The sequence below is a fragment of the Pygocentrus nattereri genome, chromosome 13 (genome assembly GCF_015220715.1).
Source record: "Pygocentrus nattereri isolate fPygNat1 chromosome 13, fPygNat1.pri, whole genome shotgun sequence".
Classification (NCBI taxonomy): domain Eukaryota; kingdom Metazoa; phylum Chordata; class Actinopteri; order Characiformes; family Serrasalmidae; genus Pygocentrus; species Pygocentrus nattereri.
This window is the reverse complement of record NC_051223.1, coordinates 18,238,606-18,261,104: the sequence shown is the minus strand read 5'-3', so window position 1 is coordinate 18,261,104 and position 22,499 is coordinate 18,238,606. Positions and strand designations below refer to the sequence as shown.

Below are 22,499 nucleotides of genomic sequence, written 5' to 3'. Positions count from 1 at the left end.
TGAATCTGCCAGTTCATGAATGGGTTAATAATGGGATAATATCCCTCTCCTGTCTTATGACCCATTTGGAGGCATTCTTCGTAGTTAGAGAGTTAATTGACAGTTAATAAATGACTGCACTGTGATTTGTGTTGCTGCAGAGACCCCTAGTGGACTATTTTCATTATTGTAGTTCACAGCATATGTCTTGATGTTTTGATCACCACTGATAAATCACTTTGAAAGGAGTCACAACTCTAAAATAAATAAAATCTGAGAAAAAAGAAAAAAGCATTTTGGATGAACAGATTCACATAATGTGTTTATTGGTAGACAAATAATGAGAAATTGTTTTTGTTTATTATTCAGTTGGAAGATTAGAGGAGCGAGAAGCAGAATTGAAGAAAGAGTACAACGCCCTCCATCAAAGACATACTGAGGTAAGGTGTGTGTGTGTGTGTGTGTGTGTGTGTGTGTGTGTGTGTGTGTGTGTGTGTGTGTGCGTGTGTGTGTGTGTGTGTGCGCGCAGATGTGCATGCATCTGTGTGTGGATGTGGGTGTTTATAAAAGAAAAACGTGTATAATAATAATTCTCAGTACTTTGTCCTTACACGTTGCTCAGCAGCAGTAATGAGCAATAATAAATAATGAGAACAGTCAGTGAGAATATCTGATATTAAGTTTTATAGCACACAAAATGAACATTTTTTGAATGAAATGCATTAACTGAAGCCTTTCTTTAATGGATTGTGAAAAAGAGTAAAAGGGTTGTGGTAATTGTTGAACATAACTACATTTTCAATCTTTGAGATTTTTTTTTTACAATAGTGGTGTAGGAACCAGTGGACCCAGCTGATGTCTACAGCACAAATACTGACATTTTATTTGATTTCCTGATCAATCTATGAACATGCGTATGTCTTCTGAGTTTTTAGAAGCAGCGTTAATGTGTGAAGGTTAAAATAGTAGAAAATTTGAAGATATATTCTTTGGGGACTATTATGCCCAAAAATGCCTTACACATACTCGTCCTACATGAATAGCTTTTTTAAAAGCCCCAAATCTTATCATAAAGCATAAATGTGTGTAATGTGTGGGAGCTTTTGGAGGCGTTGGTGGTGTAAATGCCTCTGACGCATTAAATATCTGGTCCCTATCACAACTGCTGTGGATAGTTCAGTTAGTTTCAATAGAATGGCACATTTCTTATCAAGCCTCTCTGACTGACTTCGTTTACATCTTGATCATAATTGAATTATGCATTGATTTCACCTTAAACTGTTTAATTAGTTAAAATGCTTTTTCTTCTCACACTCTATCTAAATAAGGAAGGCTCAGGATGGACACATCACAGCTCGTCTGACTGCTCACTGATAATCATTTTGACTTTAACAGATGATTCACAGTTACATGGAACATTTGGAGCGTGCCAAAACGCAGCAACATGCAGGTGGGGAAGCCACAGACACTGGAACTTTGAGCAAACAAAGGTGAGTCTCACCTCAAACGGGCTTGTTTACAGTCAGGTATATAGTGTTGATGATATTTACAGTTGTGATGATCAGATTTACAATTTTCACCAGTAACTTGATGTCACATTTTTGCTTGCTTGCACTCTGACACATGTCTAGTTATGTTCTGAAATTGCTAGGTATTTCACGATCATGAAATTTTAGCTGGCAGTTTTTTTAAATTGCAGTTTTTGATTTCATCTGTTTAGTCTTTACAAGCAGCTATCAGAGGATAAGCCTAAAGTGGGCAAATTAGCTATCTTACATACAGAGTCAGAATGGTTCATAGTGGTAATAAGAACCAGGCGCCTGAAGAGTTTATTGCCTCTAAAAGCTCCCTCCCAAAAAGTTACCACGTGAAATGGGGTACAAGGGGTATGTGCAGGGTGCTCAAAGGCAGAATAGGCCCTCCAAAAATTCTTTTTTTTCCCAGATTAATCACTATTTTACAATTATGCACATTACATATATAAATCTCAGAAAGCATGTGTAGGTTCACTGGTGGCTTTAGATTAATAAAATGGCTATATTTGGGCTGTAGAAATGGCAACACCTGGTTCCTATCACCACCACTGTAAAGAAATCTGAGTCTGTAAGTTTCTCTAGAACAGAGCATTTTTACGTCAAACAAATTTAAATGACTTTGTTTACATCACAACAATGGAATTGTTGAGAAATTGGTGTTCCCCTTTATATAATCAGGATCAGCTCATGTGAGGCATGTTTCATCAGAGAGAGATACAGCAAAGGAGAGACACATTAAAACTTTAAATGCTGCTAATTTAATTCATTTGAAAATTCATTACTACAGCTTTCTGTAGAGCCGAAAGATATGAGGCAGCAGCCAGCTTGTTCACAGTTTTGGCCTGCCTTACTTTTGCTACACTTCTTCTGTTTTACAGTTTCTTATTGGTGCTTCTCCACTGAAAAATTCTCTCTCCTCTGTTACCTGCATTCTTTTAAATAAACCATACTCCTCTTTTTTCCAGTTGCTTATTTGTGAGGCAGACAGGGTACTAAAATAGCCTCCATTAGGCCTAAATCAAACTGTGACAAACATGTTTTGGCTGCATATTTGTCTTTCTCATGCTTATAGTGCCATGCTCTGTATAAAACCTACTATAATTTCATCACAGTTTAATTGTATCAGTCAGCTGTAACTTGGTACATTGATGTGAATTGCTCTTCAGGCTTGGTCTGTGCCGAAATGACTTGTAGATTACACGCATAGGCAAAGACACATACTGCTGCTGCACACTACTCCAAATGTAGGTCAGCAGCATCTCTCCCAGTCAAGTATGTGTTAGCTAGAGAGAGAGAGAGAGAGGGAGAGCAGAGGCAGTGGCAGATTTAGAAAATCCACTGGTTGATGGTAATGAAGTGAAGGGCAGTGGAGCAGCTCACATAGCAGCTCAACAATAGAGTGGCAGTGCTAAACCAGGAGACAACTGACACAGCAGTGAAATCATCACAACAGAGCCATGTTTGTCTTTCATTCCTGTTTAATTTGTGGCAGATGTTCTTTTTGGCACATGCATGTTGTGTTTGCAGGTTTATATTGTCTTATATTGTCACTGTCTGAAAGAAAAAAAAAACAAGTACCTACAAAATGGCAACTTTACAGGAGAGAGCAAAATGTTCTTTAATTTTACTATAAGATATTTCAAGCGATTCTGGAGCATTTCTGTTGGTCTCTTCATCCTGAAATTTTCACACAAGATACAGCTCAGCTGTGAAAAGAAAAAATACCTTTTATTGTACTCTTCTTGCTAACACAATCTATAAATCTTTGTGCCTGTTTTTAACTGGAAAGCTGGAAAATTGTAGATTTTTGTCATGAATTATCATGTTGAGCATGAGAATATACACTTATATGCAAACGTTGGGGCACCCATGGTCAAATTACCTGTGAAAAGAATACATCCTCTCCAGAGAACACACTTCTGTACAGTGTAGTGCACAATTACTGTTTAATTGGTGCATTTAACATATTGAAGGGGCAGGGGAGGCCTAATGTGGTCCGTTCAAAAGTAATGGCAGTGCAAAAAGCTAATAACATGATATCTCAATTGTTGCATTTATGTAAAGAACATGATGAAGAAAAAAAGCTGGAAATTTGTAGATTTTTATTTTCACAAATAGTATCACAAATGGCTTTTTTGCATGGCGCTTGTTTTATACAGTGATAGTAAACAGGGTGACACACAGAACTTTGCTATGACACATATTGATCCATTTTACTGCCCAGTGTGTTTGTGTACAGGCCATAACTGTAGATTTAGATAAGCTATAGAGAACAAAGGCAAGATTTGAATTTTTATTTAAATTCCTGTCTGAACGTATGTCCACGCTTGTTTGTAAACTGCCATGCTGCGTCTACCACCAGCAGCAGAGGATGAGACAATATTGTGGGTCTGCAACTGAGACTGCCTGTACTACCACTGTTTCTCTTTGATGCATTTGTTTAACCAGAGTGAGGCCCTTTGAATTGTGACTGCTAGAACATGTGATTTTCTAAGTTAAAAGCGTTTTCTTAAAGTGAAGACGCCAATGTCTACACCACTAGGGGGCTTGTACCCAGAGGCTATGGTTATAAATCTCTTTTTGGTATTTGCGGAGAGGCACAACCGTTGGGAGGGTCTGTCTGTTAAGTGAGAGGATTAAGGGATTATTTTCACTGTGAATGTTAAATGAAAGGGCTTCAAATTACACTTTTAAGTTTTATGAAAAGAGTTTATGTCCTTTCTCAATTTCAGGTTTTTTTTTTTTTTTACAAAACAGGTGCTGAGATATTTTTGTATTCAGTGCTTACTGTAGATTGTCAGTACACTGTACTTTTTTGTTAGTCAAGGTACAAACAGTGTAAATGTATCCTCAAAGGCACAACAGTGGTTTTAAGATCCAGTTTGTCCTTTAGGTTTTTCTTAGGTAAAGGTACATATTTGTGTTTTTTGTTTTAAAACAGAACAATAAAATAAAGACAGTCAGTACAATAAAAAAATATAATTGAAGTGGATTATGGCTCCTTTGACGTATTGAAGACGTGCCCTTTAGACTACCACCCCAGTGACAGTTTAGTATCTTTTTGTCTAAAAGTGTAAGGAGTTAATTCCAGCATGGAATTACACAGCTTTTTATTTATTTTTTAAGACCACACATTACTCACAAGAATTAAACATCTGTTCTGAGTTTTGTTTTGTCTGCGCTCAAACTGAGGTATGTGTTTAAAAACATATATACTGTATATAAATTATTGGGTATGTCTCTGTAATCATTTTTGTAATAGTAGTTAGTTTTTTTAATCCATGAGCACTAGAGCACTGCAGACTTGCCCACAGCCCCCCCCCCTTCTCTTGTGCCACAGCCAATAGGGTTTGAGGGAGCTGTGGGTAGAGCAGAGATGAAGCATATGGAATAAGCTATCAGCCTGATGCTACTGCAGAGAGACAGAGAGACAGTAGCTGAGTGGTGAAAGGCAGTGCTCGAAAGAAAAAGGGAGGGGGGAAAGTGAACACAGCGGGCTGTGGGAGACAGCTGCTGCAAAGCCGGTTTGCTGCGCGTGTGTTTGTGTGTCAGAGCAGATGATGTCACAGTGCTGAGAGGCTGCAGAGCCACACTCACAGAGCAGCACGCACGCGGATGTGTATTCTCAGGGCTGCCGATGCTGATGGGATTGTTTTGGCGTGTCGGGGGGCACTGGGCAGCCCGTAACCCACGGTAACAACGACCATGAGTCCGGGCTGCATGCTGCTTTTTGTTTTTGGCTTCGTTGGGGGAGCAGTGGTCATCAACTCAGCCGTGCTGGTCTCTCTGTCCGTTCTGCTGCTGGTGCATTACTCCGTTTCCAACGGCCTGCCCGCCATCACACACTCGCTGCCCAGGATCAGCAGGTACGCAGAGAGGGGGAGAGAGTGTGTCCGAAGAGCAGTGTTTCTATCTGGGGGGTTTCTTCTGTAGTCCTATTTATAATATTTTCTTATTTATTCCCACCCTTGATGCTACTGTTTCTTTAAGGCTTTTTCTAGTTATAGTATCATCAGCCCTTCTAGTATTTTCTATGCTTAATTGCTATTTTCTTGTTTTGGCTGTCACTGTCTATTATATTGGCAAACTGATTAATGATTAATCAGAGTTTTAAAAAAGGCAGATTGAAAAAATGGATTTAGTTGAACAATAACAAACCATACATAGTTTTAAAACTCCACAGTATTTTACTGGGGAAGATAAAGTAGGAAACAAGCTGGTAATGCATGTAAGTAGATGTGTCCATCACAAGTATATGTGTAAAGAGAGAACAGTCAGACAGTTTATAACGTGCATTATCATGATGCAGATTTCCAACCAGTAATTGTAGCTCATAGAGAATTTTTTTTTATTTTATTGGTTATTTTTATTGTTGAAGTAACCATCCCGGTGCTATTTTTTTATCTTCCCCATCTCCTTTCCTGCTTTTCCTTTCTCTTTCCCTCAACATTACTGTAATTTCTCTTTTTCTGCTTGTTTTTTTTCTCTGCATTTCCCCCATTCTTTGATCACCTGTGTTGTCTTTTAGTTTCTGATCTCTAATGCTTTTCCTTCTGTGGTAAACAACAGCAGTGCTTTTAATGGGACTGAGTGTGTTGAGTGTGTTGTTTTCTGTAAGTTCTGTAAACAACCTCAACAAACTCAGCCACTTTTCCCTACATATGTTCCAGCGCAGGGCTAGAGGTGTTTTTTGTGACCCTGCAGTGGCCTGACTCTCTGCTCACTGTTTTTTGTAGGGTTATTGTTCCCTACCAGCAGCTTTTGAATTTGCCCATTCTTTTCCAAACAGAGTGCTTTGTTGTGCACTTAGGCCTATATCTCTTTGCGTGCCTGTATCTCTTTGATACTGTACCTGCATACTGATTGGTTGTGCTAAGCTGGCCATGGTATGAACATGCAGTTGATTGTGGAAAAACAAAATGATGCTAAGGATAGTTGCAACAGACCTCACTGATTACTCCAGGCACCTATGAAGGAAACAAACACTGAATTTTTCATAATTGGTTTAAAGAATTGAGTCTTGAAAGCTTTTGGAAGCTTGTACAACTTTTGAAAATATGTTGAAACTATGTAAATTTGTGCATATTTGTACAAGAAAAGTTAAACTTGTAACAGTCTAACTATTCCTGAAAGTTTAACTTCAGTGAGCAGTAGGTTACATGGGAATTTTCCTTTTGCATTGTTTATATAAGCCACGCCATGTGTCATCAAGAAAGACATGCTCACCGCATCACACTTTGTAATCATAGGTATCAGGTGTTTCCTGGGGCTGGAGGTTAGGGAACCAGCTCTGTGACTGGTAGGTCACCGGTTAGAGTCCCTGACAGTACGTAACTAAAGTGACTTTGAGCAAGGCACCTCACTCCCAACTGCTCCCTGGGTGCTGTGGATAGGGCTGCCCAACGCTCTGGGCAGGTGTACTCACTGCCCCTTAGTGTGTGTTTACTAGTGTCTATGTGGTGTTTCACTGCATAGATAGGTCAAAATGCAGAAATGAAACTTCCTCGTTGTGGGACTAATAAGGGTCAATTGACTAAGTTAACATACTTTTTTATTTCTGTCTATTTACTGGTGTTTATTGTGTGTGGTTTATTATTTCTTTCTGCTTTGATTTGTACTTCATCATGTAGAGCTCTGGCCTTGTGTAGAGTTTAGTCAACTAAAGAAGCTTAGAGTGGCTGAAAGTCATCATTTTAATCTTTCATCTGCCTCACATTTCAGCCATACTGCATCAGTTTTTTTGTTTTTTTTTGTGAGCTTAGGCTGATGGGGCTCATGTGGGTTGATCTGGCTAGGATGTAGCCTAGCCCTGCAGAATGTGCAGTCAGCATGTTGGGGTCCAGGCAGCAATGAATAGAGCTACCACTTCACCACGGCAACCAGTATTGGGCACAGAACAAACGCAGCAGTGGAAATACAGTTTGGAAGATACAAGTTGAGTGCAAAAGCCAGCTCCCACCTCTGCACAACAGTATTAAGTTGAAAGTGAATAAACCTTTAAATTAGGTTTAATTGCCACTGACATGGAGCTGCCTAGGATGTTTGTAAGTTTAAGAAACAGATCAGTTGGTGACTTTGGTCACTGTTGATGTCAGAGTTCTTTAAAGCAATAAAATAGTCAATTAACTAAAAAGAAATTAGTATAGTAAATAAAAAGGACACAGTAACATAAAAGAAAAGGTATTACTTTAATGAAAAGCAATATTTAAAAATCTGAAAAAATATTTATATCAAAATATTTATATATACATTTATTTGCTTCTGTTGTGCCAGGAAAGAGCGGCCTGTGTCTCTGGGAATCTTCCAGTTGCCAGGTGGTGATGTTATGACCCCTGACCTGCAGAGGGAGCATGTGGAGACTCCAGGGACAGACACATGGAGATACAATGACCTGAGCCACCCTCGCTCTAACACCAGCCTCAAGGTGGGAAAAACTCATTCTCTCTTCTGTTTCTGTGTAGTTATATATCTGTGTATATATCTCAGCAGCTACCACTTGTCAACTGCACCATGAGCCAAGATTGTACTGAGACAACCTGTCTGAAAAGTGTGTTCTTAAAAGCTTCATTGCTTTTCAGGTGGTATTTTTTCACTTAATATGGTCTAATTAGTGATGTTCTATTAGTGATGGACCACACTAAGTATGCTGTCCTCAACCTTTGGGAAATCAGATGGGCTCCCAGGAAAGAAAGCAATGACGGCATGGCTCATTTGTATTGAGAGCGCTTCCTTTTCTGAAAGGATCTGGGCAGAACATGTGTTAAAGGACTGGGAAACAGCAGTGTGCCAGCAGAGAGGAAACTTATTCTGAGGCAGAGGCTCCACTTGTTCTGTCCTGCATGCTTAAACAGAGAGCGAATGAGGCTGAGAGTAACTGGGAGGCTGTGCAACAGAATGTTGCTTTTTCACTCCTCCCCCTCTAGAATTTTCTGCCTCTCACAAAGACTGTGCCGCGAGCTCCTCATGAATATTCACTTCAATTAAGTATTTATACATTGTCATCTTCTTCTTGCACAAGCAAACCTCTCTTTCAAGAGAGGAAATAAGTCAGAGAACCACCAAGCCAACAGTCTTATTCTGTGATTACATGCTTGAGCTTCTGGCTCCCTGTAATTCAGGGGCTGATCTCAACCATAGGGATAATCCATATACATGTTCAGTTACTGTTGAAGAAGTGTATACCATTCATACACTGTGGCGTGCTTTACTGCTGTAAGTGTACAACCTGATCTACAGTGGGATTAGAGAGTACAACACTGTTTCCGGAAAAAAAAAAAGAAAATGGTACAAAGGCAACATATCAAATGTTAAAACTGAGAAATCCATTTGTTTTTTGAAATACATATGCTGTTTTTTTATTTTTTATTTGATGCCAGCAACACATAAAAAAAACATCGGACAGGACAACAAAAAACTTGTTGTTTAATGCTAAAAAAAAAAAAAAGCCCAGTGGTTAATTGGCAACAGGTCAGTAACATGCCTGAGTATAAAAGAGCAGCCCAGAGAGGCTGAGTCTTTCAGAAGTAAAGATGGAGAGTGGTTCACTGCGTGAGCAAGTAGTTCAACAATTCAATAATAACATTTCTTAACATAACCACAAGTTCTTTGCTATTTTTTCATAATTTCCAGGACATACTATTTAAGAGATTCAGAGAATCCACCGAAATCTCTGTACGCAAGGGACAAGGCCGAGAACCAGTATTGGCTGGCTGTGATCTTCATGCTTTCATTTGGCACTGCATTAAAAACAAACATGATCCTGTAATAGAAATCACTGCATGGGCTCAGAAACACTTCTGAAAACCATTGTTTGTGAACACAGTGTGTTGCTGCATCCACAAATTTAAGTTAAATCTCTAAAACTCAAGAAGAAACCATATATAAACAGGATCCTGAAATGCAGCCGCCTTATCTAGGCACAAGCTCATTTAAGATGGACTGAGGTGAAGTGGAAAGTCTCCTGTGGTCCGACGAATCAACATTTGAAATTCTTATTAGAAAACATGGACACTGTATCATCTGGGCTAAAGACCACCCAACTTGTTACGAGTGCACAGCATAAGATAAGATATAAGATAAGATAAGATAAGATAAGATCATCCTTTATTAGTCCCACAGCAGGGAATTCACAGTATTACAGCAGCAGCAGAGTAACAGGAGTAAGGCACTCAGTAATAGAAATGGGAAACAGTATAAACCTTATCAACATTATAAATAATAAAAATTAAAGCTAAATCTCTAGACTATTTACAGGAAAATAAGGATAATAATAAAATAAATTAAAATAAGAGTTGTATTGCAATCTGTATTGCACTTAGGAACATAGGAACATATTGCACAATGAAGAATGTTCACATTCTGTATGTGTGTATATTGTATGTGTGTGTGGTCTACTGGGAGCAGTGCTGGTTGTACAGTCTCACAGCAGCAGGAAGGAAGGACTTGCGATAGCGATAGCATCCATGATGGTATGAGAGTGCACATGGCATGGGTGACTTGGACATCTCTGAAGGCACCATTAATACTGAATGGTATATACAGGTTTTGGCAATATATCCTGCCATGGCATATTTTTCAGGGAAGGCCTTTCTTATTTCAGCAAGACAATAACAAACCACATTCTACATGTAATACAGCAACATGGCTCTGTACTATAAGAGTGTAGTAGAGACTCTGCCTGCCTGCAGTCCAGACTCATCACCTATTTAAAAATGTTTGGTGCATTATGAAACAAAAAAACATGACAAAGGAGATCCCAAACTACAGCAGCTGAAATCCTATATCAAGGTCAAGGTCAAGGTTATTGTCATTCCATCTGTGTACAAGTACACAGTGGAGTGAAATTACGTTCCTCAAGGAACAACACGGTGCAACAAGGAACAAAAAGTACAAAGTGCGAACATGCAGACATCGTGTGCAAACAAGAAATTAAACTAGAAACAATAAATATGATAAATTAAACAGACATTAGACACAGTAAACAGACAGGACAGTGCAGCACCGACACAGCACTCATTCTGGACATGAGGTAGTGGAATAAGGTGCAGAGATATTAACATGCTGTAATCTGTGAGTCACGCAGTCAGATGACATACATAAACACAGCAGTTACTGAGGTAGAAAAACCCGAGTAAAATGGTGAAAGCACAGTGTAGCAGCAATGTTCCAGATAGTGCAAGTAGAGCATCAAAGAGTTGTGTGTGTGGAGTATGTGTGTGAGGGAGGGGGTTATCAAGCAAGAATGGTAAAACATTTCACTTTCAAAGCTACAGCAGTTGGTCCCGTCAGATTTACAGAACATTGTTTAAAGAAGAGGTGATGCGACACAGCAGCAAATGGTAAACATTCCCCTGTCAAAACCTCTTTGGAATATGTTGCTGGCATCAGATTCAGAATGGGTTCATATTTTTCAAATATTGTTGTCTTTGTGCTATATTTAATTAAATATGGGATTGAAATGATTTGCACATCAGTGGATTTTGTTTTTATTTACATTTTGCACAGTGTCCTGACATTTTGGAAATGGAGTTGTAGTAGGGTGTCCTTATTCTAAAAGCAAATGTTCGCAGAAGCTATGAGGCCAGACAGTTGCAACATTTAACTATAGACTTCTGATAGGTGCAAAAAACTGACAAAACATATGTGCAATGTATTTGTGAAAGCTAATCTAGTAGTTTAGGAAAATTTAGCTTTAAATTTATTTTAACTTTGATGGGCTATATATGCTTTGTTTTTGTTTACTTAACACCTTACTGCATGAATTTTATATATATATATATATACATATACATATATATACATATATATATATATATATATATATATATATATATATATATATATATATATATATATATATATATATATATATATATATCTTTTTTTTTGGGGGGGGGGGGGGGGGGGGGGGGGGGGGGGACTTTGTGATGTGTTGCCATATGGCAACAGCATATGCCTCTGGAACTGCAATCTGCAATGCATACAATTGGAATAAACTAAGGCTACGTTTACACAGCAGGTAAAAGTGGCCCGAATCTGATTTTCTCACAGAATCTGATTATTTTTGTTTGGCTGTTCACATTATCTTTTAAGTGTGATCTGTATGCAACAATAGTCTGAACAGATCAGTTCCTAAACCAACCCGCATGCGCAAAAGAACAGAGTTTCACTAGGCGGCTCGTCCAGAGGCAAATAATCATGACGGCCAGTGAACACCTGTCACTCCTGGAGCTTCAGTGTCGTCTTCGCCAGCATCACAGGAGCAATTATGAAGTTCCAGTGGTTGACAGTTGGAATCAGTTGCGATGAGTTTCTTCTATTTTTTTGTACAGAAACATCAGACTTAATGTTTATAAGCCTCAGCAGCGCGAAATTATGAAGAATGTTGAGTTGGACTGACATAAAAGTCGCATGAATTCCGTTCTGGCTGTTCAGGCTTCGCATTGCCACAAATCGGATATGGATCGGATTTCAGTACCACATATGGAACTTTCTCAATTTGGAATTGAAAATATCAGATTCAGTGCGTTTTTTTGCTGTTCACACTCACACACAAATGACACATCTTTGTCACATATGAGGAAAAAGATGGGATTTGGGCCACTTTTACCTGCTGTGTAAACATAGCCTAATACATGCTATAAAACATGGCCACATTCATCATCCAGGATTGAATGAAAGATGCGCATATCAGCCAGAAGTGCACATGCTTAGTTAAAAATATACTATGCAAAAATAGTTTCACAAAAAAAATATGAAAGAAATGAAGAAAAATCTCACTCATTGCACTATTCATTGTCAAAATTATTGTTATTAAAATTTATTTTGCAATTTTTTTTGCCCCCCCCCCCCTCTTTGGAGGACAAATTTTTATTTTAAATTACAAATTTTTTAAATTACAAGGGGGAATAAAGGAGAAAAAAATGGTAGAAACTGAGAGAAAAAAAACAAACACATAGCATGTAAAAAAGAAAAAGAAGAAAAAAGAAAAACAGAAGTGATAATATTTGTACCCTCAGAGAATGAATTGAGCTATAGCTGTATATAATACCTGCCATATAAATATTTATTTGTGTGTGTGTGTGTGTGTGTGTGTGTGTGTGTGTGTGTGTGTGTGTGTGTGTGTTAATATGTGACCAGGAACATTTGGGTATTGTTAGATTACTTTTTTACTAATACAAGCAATAGTGAGCGCTATTAATGTAAGCAATAGTGAAAGCCCTACTGTTTTTATTTTACTATTTTTGGTTCTCTTCAAGTACTTGGATTCCCATAACATTGAATAGGAGAGGTCCAGATTGATTTAGAGGCATTATCAATAGCTTAGGGCCTTGAATAGCCTGACCTTGAGGACTCTAAGGATTCACTCATGAGAGAAGCTGATGCAGAGAAGAGATCATTTTTCAGCTCCTAGAAGCAAAACTATAACAGTAATGCTTACAGTAGCAGACTGAGGGCTGCTGGGTATTGATGGCTAAGGTGACAAAGGAGGAACTAAAATGATACGATGCACCTCTGTATTGCTCACGTATTTGCTGCTATATGATCTAAACTGAATTACTCTTACACAAGTTTTTTTTTTTTTTAGCTAACAGTGATTTGTTCTCCAATCATTGGAAGATATTTGTCCTTTTGTGTTTGAAAACATAGTTGTTTTTGTAGTTGTTTATTTGACAGGTTTTTTTTAGGTGTAGGTCTGGCTTCAGCTGTATAAAGCGCTTATTTGTCTTAAAGTTTGAAAATACGTTTTTGGCAAATTTCTGTGCGGTAGACAGGCAGGCTCATCTGACGGAGGGGGTGTCAAGGTCTTCCCCAGCAAGGAACAAAGTCAAGTTCATAGCATGAGGTTGTTAGAGATTCTGGGCTCTAATGTTTCTTGACAATTAGGCATTATCAGTTGCTCGCTAAAAACCATCCAGCTCATATAGATGATCTGATGCTTTTTATTAGTCATGAGGTTTCATCTATAATTCATAGTGTGATTTGAATTAGCAAGGTGCATCCATAATGTATAGTCTGTTTAAATTACTGACGTTTTTAATGATGGTTTGAGTTTGGTTGCTTTAATCCCCATAGTGAAGCATCCTAGATTTACTAACACAAAGAAGTGTTCATGTTGCTCAGGCCTCAGGCAGACTCCCACTGAGGAGACACAGGGTGTGCTTTGTGCCCCCTGTGACTCGACATTTCTCACAGATTTACTGTTTCCAATACCGTCTGTTTATCTCTCCCTGGAACGCTGGCTCTGAAATTGAGAAAAGTAGGCCACGTTGTAATAATGTCAGTTTTTCCTCAGGTTGGTTGGCAAAAAAAAATGCCAGGCTGAGAGTGGTGGGTAGGCGCTGCCATGGCAACAAGAATGGGTTTGATAGCATGTTGCAAACAAGTGATGGCCTCCCATCAGGCATCTCTCTGGTGAAAACTGGGTTAGTGTGCTTGAGACTTGGAGAAAGAGAAAAGAAGGTGGTGAAAGACACTCAGAGATACAGAAACTGTACCATATGGTGCATTCTAGAATGGCAGAATATATATTGTTCATTAAATGTTATAGCAATGTCCATCCATCCATCCATCCATCCATCCATCCATCCATCCATCCATCCATCCATCCATCCATCCATCCATCATCTTCCGTTTCTCCGGGGTTTGGGTCGCAGGGGCAGCATCCTAAGCAATGAGGCCCAGACCTCCCTTTCCCCAGCCACTTCCACTAGCTCCCTGGGGGGATTCCGAGGCGCTCCCAGGCCAGCTGTGCGATATAGTCATGTCAGCGTGTCCTGGGTCTTCCCCGGGGTCTCCCCCCCCCCGAGGGAGGCGTCCAGGAGGCATCCTAACGAGATGCCCGAACCACCTCAACTGGCTCCTCTCGATGTGGAGAAGCAGCGGCTCTACTCCGAGTCCCTCCCGGATGACCGAACTTCTCACCCTATCTCTAAGGGAGAGTCCAGACACCCTGAGGAGGAAACTCATTTCGGCCGCTTGTATTCGCGATCTCGTTCTTTTGGTCATTACCCAAAGCTCATGACCATAGGTGAGGGTGGGAATGTAGATCGACTGGTAAATCGAGAGCCTTGCCTTGTGGCTCAGCTCTTTCTTTACCACAACAGACCGGTAAAGAGCCCGCATCACTGCTGACCCAGCACCAATCCGCCTGTCAATCTCCTGCTCCCTTGTACCATCACTCGTGAACAAGACCCTGAGATACTTAAGCTCCTCCACTTGAGGCAAGAGCTTATCCCCGACCCAGAAAGGGCTCTCCTGCACTTATGGACATCCTTGTGTTCAAACATGGTGTTCGTGATGGACAAACTGTGGTTTGCACAGAAGTCCAAAAACTGAACAGCAATCGGGTTCAGATAAGAGAGGCCATTCCTCCCAATCACACCCCTCCAGGTCTCACTGTCGTTGCCCACGTGAGCATTGAAGTCCCCCAGTAGGACAATAGCGTCTCCAGGAGGAGCACTTTCAAGCACCCTTCCCAAGGACTCTAGGAAGGCTGGGTACTCTGAACTGCTGTTTGGTGCATAAGCACAGACAACAGTCAGGACCCATTCCCTAACCCGAAGGCGTACGGAAGCTACCCTCTTGTCCACTGGAGGAAACCCCAACATACAGGCGCCGAGTCGAGGGGCTATATGAGTGCCCACACCTGCCCGCCGCCTCTCACCATGGGCAACTCCAGAAAAGAATAAAGTCCAGCCCCTCTCAAGGAGATTGGACCCAGAGCCCATGCTGTGTGTTGAGGTAAGCCTGACTATATCTAGCCCGTATCTCTCAACCTCGTGCACCAGCTCAGGCTCCTTCCCCGCCAGTGAGGTAACATTCCAAGTTTCAAAAGCCAGTTTCAGCAACCGAGGATCAGAACGCCAGGGCCCATGCCTTCGGACACTGCCCGATCCACAAAGCACCGAACCCCTACTACTGCCCCTCCCATCAGTGGTGGGTCGATGGGAGGGGGGACTCATGTATCTCCTTCGGGCTGGGCCCGGCCGGGCACCATGAGTTAAATGCCTGGCCACCAGACGCTTGCTTGCGAGCCCCTCCCCCAGGCCTGGCTCCAGGGTGGGGCCCCGGTAACCCTGATCCGGGCAGGGTACACAAGTCCTGTTTTCTTTCTATTGTCATAGGGGTAATTATGGATCACACTTTGTCTGGCCTGTCACCTAGGACCAGTTTGCCCTGGGAGACCCTACCAGGAGCTTTTGCTCCAGACAACATAGCTCCTAGGATCATTCAAGCATGCAAACCACTCCACCACGATAAGGTGGTGATCCATGGAGAGGGATGGATAACAATGTCAGCTTTCATAATATACTCAAAATAAGGTGGTCCTTTGCAGGTCATGTCAAGGATTCACTAATGTATCCACTAAGGCTAACCCTGAGTGAGAAGCAGCTTAGAAGGTGTGTGTGTGTGTGTGTGTGTGTGTGTGTGTGTGTGTGTGTGTGTGTGTGTGTAAGGGCTGCAGCTATGCAACAGGGCTGCAATGTAATATTATATTATCTCAACTGTTTGAATCTTCTGTAAATATAAGAAAAGCTCAATAAATGTTTGCATTATTATTGTTATTACTATTTTTATTTAGTTATATATTACTTTTGAAATGTTTTTTTTTATTTAGATTGTTTAATAAAACATCACTGATAATTGATTACTTTCATAGCAAGTTGCATTAAGATGCTAACCGGGGATGCTCACTGAGTCTGTTGTATAAATGTAGTTATGACTTTTCTGTTTTCAAAAAAATTTAATGATCTCATTTATCAAGTTTGTTGCAGCCCATAACAGTATAATTGCAGCATAGTGTCTTTTGCAGCCCTAACTAGAATATTAAATTGCTGTCTCAGTTCTCTCTTAAAACACACTGATGTGATGATAAGCTTTATTTGGGAATTGTTCTTCTGAGTATCACAATATTCATTAAATATTGCATTGTGACTTTTCCTTAATATTGTTCAGCCCTAATACATACAGGCAGCTGGGTAGATAATTCCTCCTTCCACAACTGTTTTGTGCAAGGTGACTCCATAATCCCTTTCGGGATTAATTGTTGTTCCCTAACAAATTGATTTTAATGAGAGCTCATGGTCTTTTTATAGAGCACAGGCACCTGTGGAATATTATTTGAAAAGCAGTATTAATGAAACCTCTCTTCTATGGCTGACTGAAGGACAAAATGCTCTTCTGCTACACCTTATAAAACACTTTTCAATAATTTATGAACCAAAGCTAAAAATATGTTGCAATCTACTTTCCATCGGCAGCTCAGTATAGCCCAGGAGGGCCTTTTAATCTTTCACATTCACAGGTTACACTTAGCCCAAGTGGAGGCTGTTACTTACTTCACTGGCTATACACACAAATACTGACTTTGGCAGCATAATCCAGAAAAGCTAGATACTGAAAAGCTATTTTGAAATGATGGGTTGATATGGATGACAAAGCATAGACAGATGCAGTTTTGAAAATTTTATTTTACTAATTTATTTGTAAGAGACAGGGACAATAAACAGCATAAAACTGAACTGTTAAAGAGCCAATAATAAACTCTAATAAAACCTACAGTATAGCAGAACACAATAGCACAAATGCACATCCAGCAGAGTACTTATGCAAACGTACTCAAAATAAAATATCATGACTGTTGCACATATATGCACAAATACGATTTATTGTGGTCATTATAATTGTAACTCAATTAGATACTTTTAGAGAGGATACAGCATAACATTGAGTTTTTGGGGCCATTGCTGCAGACTAAGTAGTGCAGTTAGATGTTCAGTGCTGCTCATTGTTTTTCTCTATCCGGGCAGCTAGAAGCAGATGATTCCATCAGGAGAGGGGAGGGTAAGAGTGCCCAGGACACTTTGGATTTCCTCTGGACTGATATCAGTGAGGTAGCCCTGCCCATCAGTCCCACCATGGTCGTCATGGTAGCAGCAGTAACGTGTAGTGTGCTGTATGGCCTGTCACTACTGACTGACTGTGGTCTTAAAACCTACATAGATTGCTGCATGCAACCATCATTTTGTGAAATACAATAATATAACCTTATGTGGCTTCAAGATGGAAATTAGGGAATGAAATGTAAACCAGGCAGTACTAATCTTAGAAACTATCTTATTTATCTTTACTATGGTTTTTCCTTACATAATATGAAAAGTAGGACCAATTATAGCATTTTGGTTGCATTCAACATCTATGTTCTTGATGACTTTGCATGTTACTGTACTGTAAAGTTGATTCATTTCTGACTACAGCACCAAATCAAGATCATCACAACCTGAATTTTAAAGACAAAGTGAGAATCACTATCAATAGATTTTTTTAAATTACGAAATGTGACATTTTTTATTATTCACCCTGAGTGTTGGGAATTTTGTGCTGTTTTTCTTGTATACCCAATGATAGCAGTGTATTTATTTCTAACACTCTGCTCATGTGTTCTGTGCTGTAGATTTGCTGTGAGTGAGACTTTATATATTAGATTCTTATGTTTGTTTGTGCTGTTTGTTCACACGTAGGCTAATGCTTAGAGCATAGCGAGCTTTTATATAGCGGACCTGTGGAAGTGTACAAAGAGCTGGACATTAACAGCATGGCTGCGTCAACTGTGGGTGAAAGTTTTCTGGATTTAATCCATGTTGGCTTTTTAGTTATAAATACTGTAGGATGTGTTTGGTGCCTAGATTCAGTTAGCACTTGTGTGCTTGTGGAAAACGGTCTGTTAGGACACTTACGTCAGTGTAAATAACTGTCTCTCAGACTATGTGGGCTCCTGTTTCAGGATGAACTCTCTGACGTCAACCGGGGAGGCTCCAAATCAGCTACGCCCATGTCCACGGCAACCTCAGATGTTGCTATGGCATCAGTAGACACGCCCCAAACCGAAGAGGCAGAGGGACTGAACAGAAACCTGAATTCCAGTAGCAAGAAGCCAGACAGCAGCAAAAACATTAAAGTACAGGATGCCATAGCAACAGAGACAGCCCCTAAAGGTGAGTCTTACAGTTCTGGCCAGCATTTTTGGCACCCCTGAATTTTAAGTACATATTGTGCAATATCTCCTAAAATAAAAATGTTTTGTGAAACATTTTCGGTCAATATACATTCATGTTCAAAACACAACAGCTAAGAGTAAAAAATAACCATTTAAAAAAGGGGGATTGGGGGAAAATAATAAAAACAGAAATATGGATGTGCCACAATTATTGGCACCCTTTTGATAAATCCCATTCAGATTAGACTAGAACAAACTTATCTGTGATAAATGAGGGCTTGCATAACTTCAATGAACCAACAAATTATGGCTTTTACACTTCAGAAGGCCGCTTTACCTGATCATTTTCCACAAAGGTGAAGATGAGCTGTCTGAGAGCATCAGAAGTGCTATGCGGTGCGATGGTTGGTTAGTGTAGTCATTAACACCTTTGTCTTCTATGCTGTAGACTGGGGTTCAATCCCCCACCTGGGCAAGCACCCTACACTATACCTACCTTGGGCAAGACTCCTAACACCACCTTCGCCTACCTGTGTAAAATAATCAAATTGTAAGTCGCTCTGGATAAGAGCGTCAGCAAGATGCTGTAAAATGTAAATGCTATTATCTCCAAATACAATAAGGGTAAAGGGTACAAGGCCATCTCCAAATTGAATAATAAAGTGCATAATAAAGTATTTTATTGCTTATGGAACTGTCAAGAATGTTCTAAGTTGCTGGTCAAAGAGGAAACACTGAGAAAAGTCTTGGAAGGTTAGTGTGAACTGTGGAAAAAACACCATAACTTACATCCAAAAAGCTAAAGGCAGACCTACAGGAGCAGTCTGTAGTGATGTAGTGACGCTAAACTAAAAAGGGCTACATGGATGAAGGCCAAGGAGGATAACATTGCTGAAAGAAAGAGAAGAAGGCATGACAAATTTTTGCTATGACATACCTGGACAAACCACAATCCTTTTAGGCAAATGTTTTTTGGGACATACGAAATAAAAATAGAGCTCTTTTCAATGCAGACTAGTGATTTGTTTATAGGAGACAAAATATAGCTTATAAGCAAAAGAACACTTATAGTCTAACATAGTAGTGGATCCGTAATGTTGTGGGGCTGCTTTGCTGCCTCAGGCACTGGAGGCCTAAACAGAATTGAAGGAATACTGAGAGCGAAAGATTACCAAGGCATTTCAGAGCAAAATGTGTTACTTGGTTTGAGAAAGCTAGGTTTGGGTCAAAGATCATGGGTCCTCCATGATAAAGACTCAAAGCACACATCAAAAATAGCACAACAGAATGGTTGCAAAGGAAGAAGTGGACTGTTTTAAACTGCCCAGCAGTGAGTCCTGATCTCAACCACTTTGAAAATCTTTGGAGCCAGCTGAAATCTGCCATAGTGGAAAAAAACACCCTGCAAACGTCCAAGAGCTTGAAAAGTTTGCAGTGGAGGAGTGGGAATAACTACCAGCTGACAAGAGCAAGAAGCTTGTACATGACCAAAAATGTTTAGAGGCTAAAGAGTGTGCAACAAAATATTAGGAAACATGCTGTCCTTCTCATCTTTGGGTTCTTCTCTTTTAAAATCACTTCCTACAAGTTGAAAAGACATTTTTGTTTAATAACTTTAGACATCCATTAAAATAATCAAATGATATAAAAGTTTGTATATTTTCAATTATTTATTAATATATTGGACATTTTATATAAAAAGAAAAGGGTGCCAGTAAGGAGAGCCAGAACTATACTATCTGGGAGCAGAGGCTCCATCACCTATTTATTTGTCATTTTGTCTGTACATCCTCAGCTTGTTGAAACTATGTCCCCAATGCAAGAAATCTTTGCAATTTGAACATGTAGTGGTGTTTTCAAGTGAACTTTATTGTTAATGCAAAATGCCTACATCTGCTAAGCTTTTTAAAGGCACATTTCAGACAAGTACAGTATTGTGCAAAAATCAGAGACCGCCCTTCATTTATTTCATTTCCAAATGAAATGGCTGCTATTCATTTTTCAGTATTAGGAACAAAAGCATAAACCTTAACATTTTAGTGACATTTATTATGGAGAAGTGATTTAATGTTGCACTGCATGAGTACTGAGAACAGTATAAGTTATGGGGACATAAATAATAAGCAGTTGTATTTATTTATTTATTTTATTTTATCTTGTTTTGGCTAGCGCTACACTTGCTAGTTAATAGTAGATCGCCTTTGAAAAAGGGTAAGCACTTTCTACCTGTACATATGGAAATGATAGCTAGCTAGCACAGTTAATTGATATTTAAGATGCTGTTGTTGCTTAGCAACCAGGGGGATATGCACAGACACACAGCCAGAAGCAGCATTGAAAAAGTGCAATGTAAACCCACCTAAGATATATGTTGTATTTCTGAACAGATGTAATTGAAAACGCTGAGAAGTCAGAGGTGCAGGCGATTATTGAGTCGACCCCTGAACTTGACATGGACCTGAGTGGCTGCAAAGGCTCCAGGTACGCCCTCACTGATCCAATCAATTAACTCACAGTACTGTTATGGTTCGTCCTCTTATCAGCACCATGATGACATTACTCAACTATAGATGAGGAGCCAGAACCTAGATGCCAAACCCACATAGTGTGTGTGCTGATAAGTCTTCTACCAGGTTTTTCTTCTGAGCACTGTCCTCCCCATCCCTCAGTCTCTGTGTGTCTTGCGTTTTCTTCTTCAGCACTCCCACTAAGGGAATTGAGAATATGGCTTTTGACCGCAACACTGATTCCCTGTTTGAGGAACTTTCCTCAGCAGGCACTGACCTAATAGGAGATGTGGATGAGGGGGCTGATCTACTGGGTAAGTAATAGTTTGTGTTATGTACTTGTCAGTGCACTGTTTTAGGAGAAGAACTGGTCTTTAAAAAATGTTCCTCAGTAGTTTCTGGCAAGGATGTACTGTTCAAGGAAACCTTTACATCAATTGGAAGTTCTTTAAACTTCAAATAGATTGTTGAAAATCGTGCTTGAATGTATCAATTACTAATTTTTTTTTGAGGAGCCATCCATTTAAAAGGTATTAAGGGAATCAAAAGTGGTTCATTCTCTGCAAAGAACCTTTTTTGCCCTGTTTATTTTAATTGAGAAAATCTAATCTTTAGTTTAGGAGAAATGTTACTACTTTCAAACTTTTTAGTGTCACAGCTCTTACAGTGCTCCAGTTTGTCCCAGCTCTTTTCCTAGTACATTCACCTACCTTCCCACTTCTGGTATAATTTATTTCATCCTTTCACGTATTGACTAGTCCACCTGTTTCTGTTGTGATTATGTATACTAGATTTGGTCACTGTGTTCCTGTACATTTGCATGTGGTGATCCACCGTATTGTAAATTTTTACCATGTTGGGTCCTTTTTCTGATTTATGTCTTTGGCCTCTGTGGCTGTGTTCTGTAATCTAGACCATGTTTTTCTCTGCATAAGCATCATCACTGCATGGTGCTGATGCTAAAAACACATAATTAGGGAATGGCTTTCATGTTTCACATTAGGTTTAGTCTTGGACTGAACTACTCTACAGGCCTGTTCTTGCATCAACATGTGTTGTCCAAGCCAGGCTTGTTGACTTATAAGGCGGAAAAAAGTAAACCAAAAAAAATGGAAACTATGCATGTATCGATGTGCTTTTTACTCTGGATATTACAAACACGCTGTACAGTCCCACTGAGGATGCATTTTAGGGAAAAGTAATAATAAAATTCCAGCTAAGATCTGGACATGAAACACATGTTAATACAAGGTGTAAACAGGCTCTGCGAGGCTCTCTCTCCATTTTAAACAAAATATTTTGAGTGTAAGGTAAATCTGTGACTAGAAAACCAGCCCAACATTGGTGCCTAAATAGAGTACTGTTCAATCCTTAGTCCATTATACATCTGTCACTAACATTGATTAACCAGTACATCTAACCATTTTCTCTCTGTATATGTTTGCTCTCCTTATTTTTTGGCCTTTTCTGTTCCCCAGA

The 22,499-nt window shown here is 39.7% G+C and overlaps 1 protein-coding gene across 8 annotated transcripts in view; it reads left to right on the top strand.

Moving 5' to 3' along the window:
- The window catches only part of spag9b (sperm associated antigen 9b), a 49,405-nt gene that overhangs the window by 13,400 nt on the left and 13,506 nt on the right, over positions 1–22,499 (top strand). For 3 of the 8 annotated variants that reach the window (XM_017723674.2, XM_017723675.2, XM_017723676.2), the window contains exons 3-9: positions 349–419; positions 1,375–1,469; positions 7,788–7,938; positions 17,327–17,410; positions 18,301–18,511; positions 20,901–20,994; positions 21,213–21,334. In XM_017723674.2, coding sequence (XP_017579163.2) covers positions 349–419; positions 1,375–1,469; positions 7,788–7,938; positions 17,327–17,410; positions 18,301–18,511; positions 20,901–20,994; positions 21,213–21,334 — 828 coding nt within the window. Of the gene's footprint in view, positions 1–348; positions 420–1,374; positions 1,470–4,931; positions 5,381–7,787; positions 7,939–17,326; positions 17,411–18,300; positions 18,512–20,900; positions 20,995–21,212; positions 21,335–22,499 lie in introns of those variants that run through there. The other 5 variants (XM_017723679.2, XM_017723678.2, XM_017723680.2 and 2 more) reach the window with 4 other exon arrangements.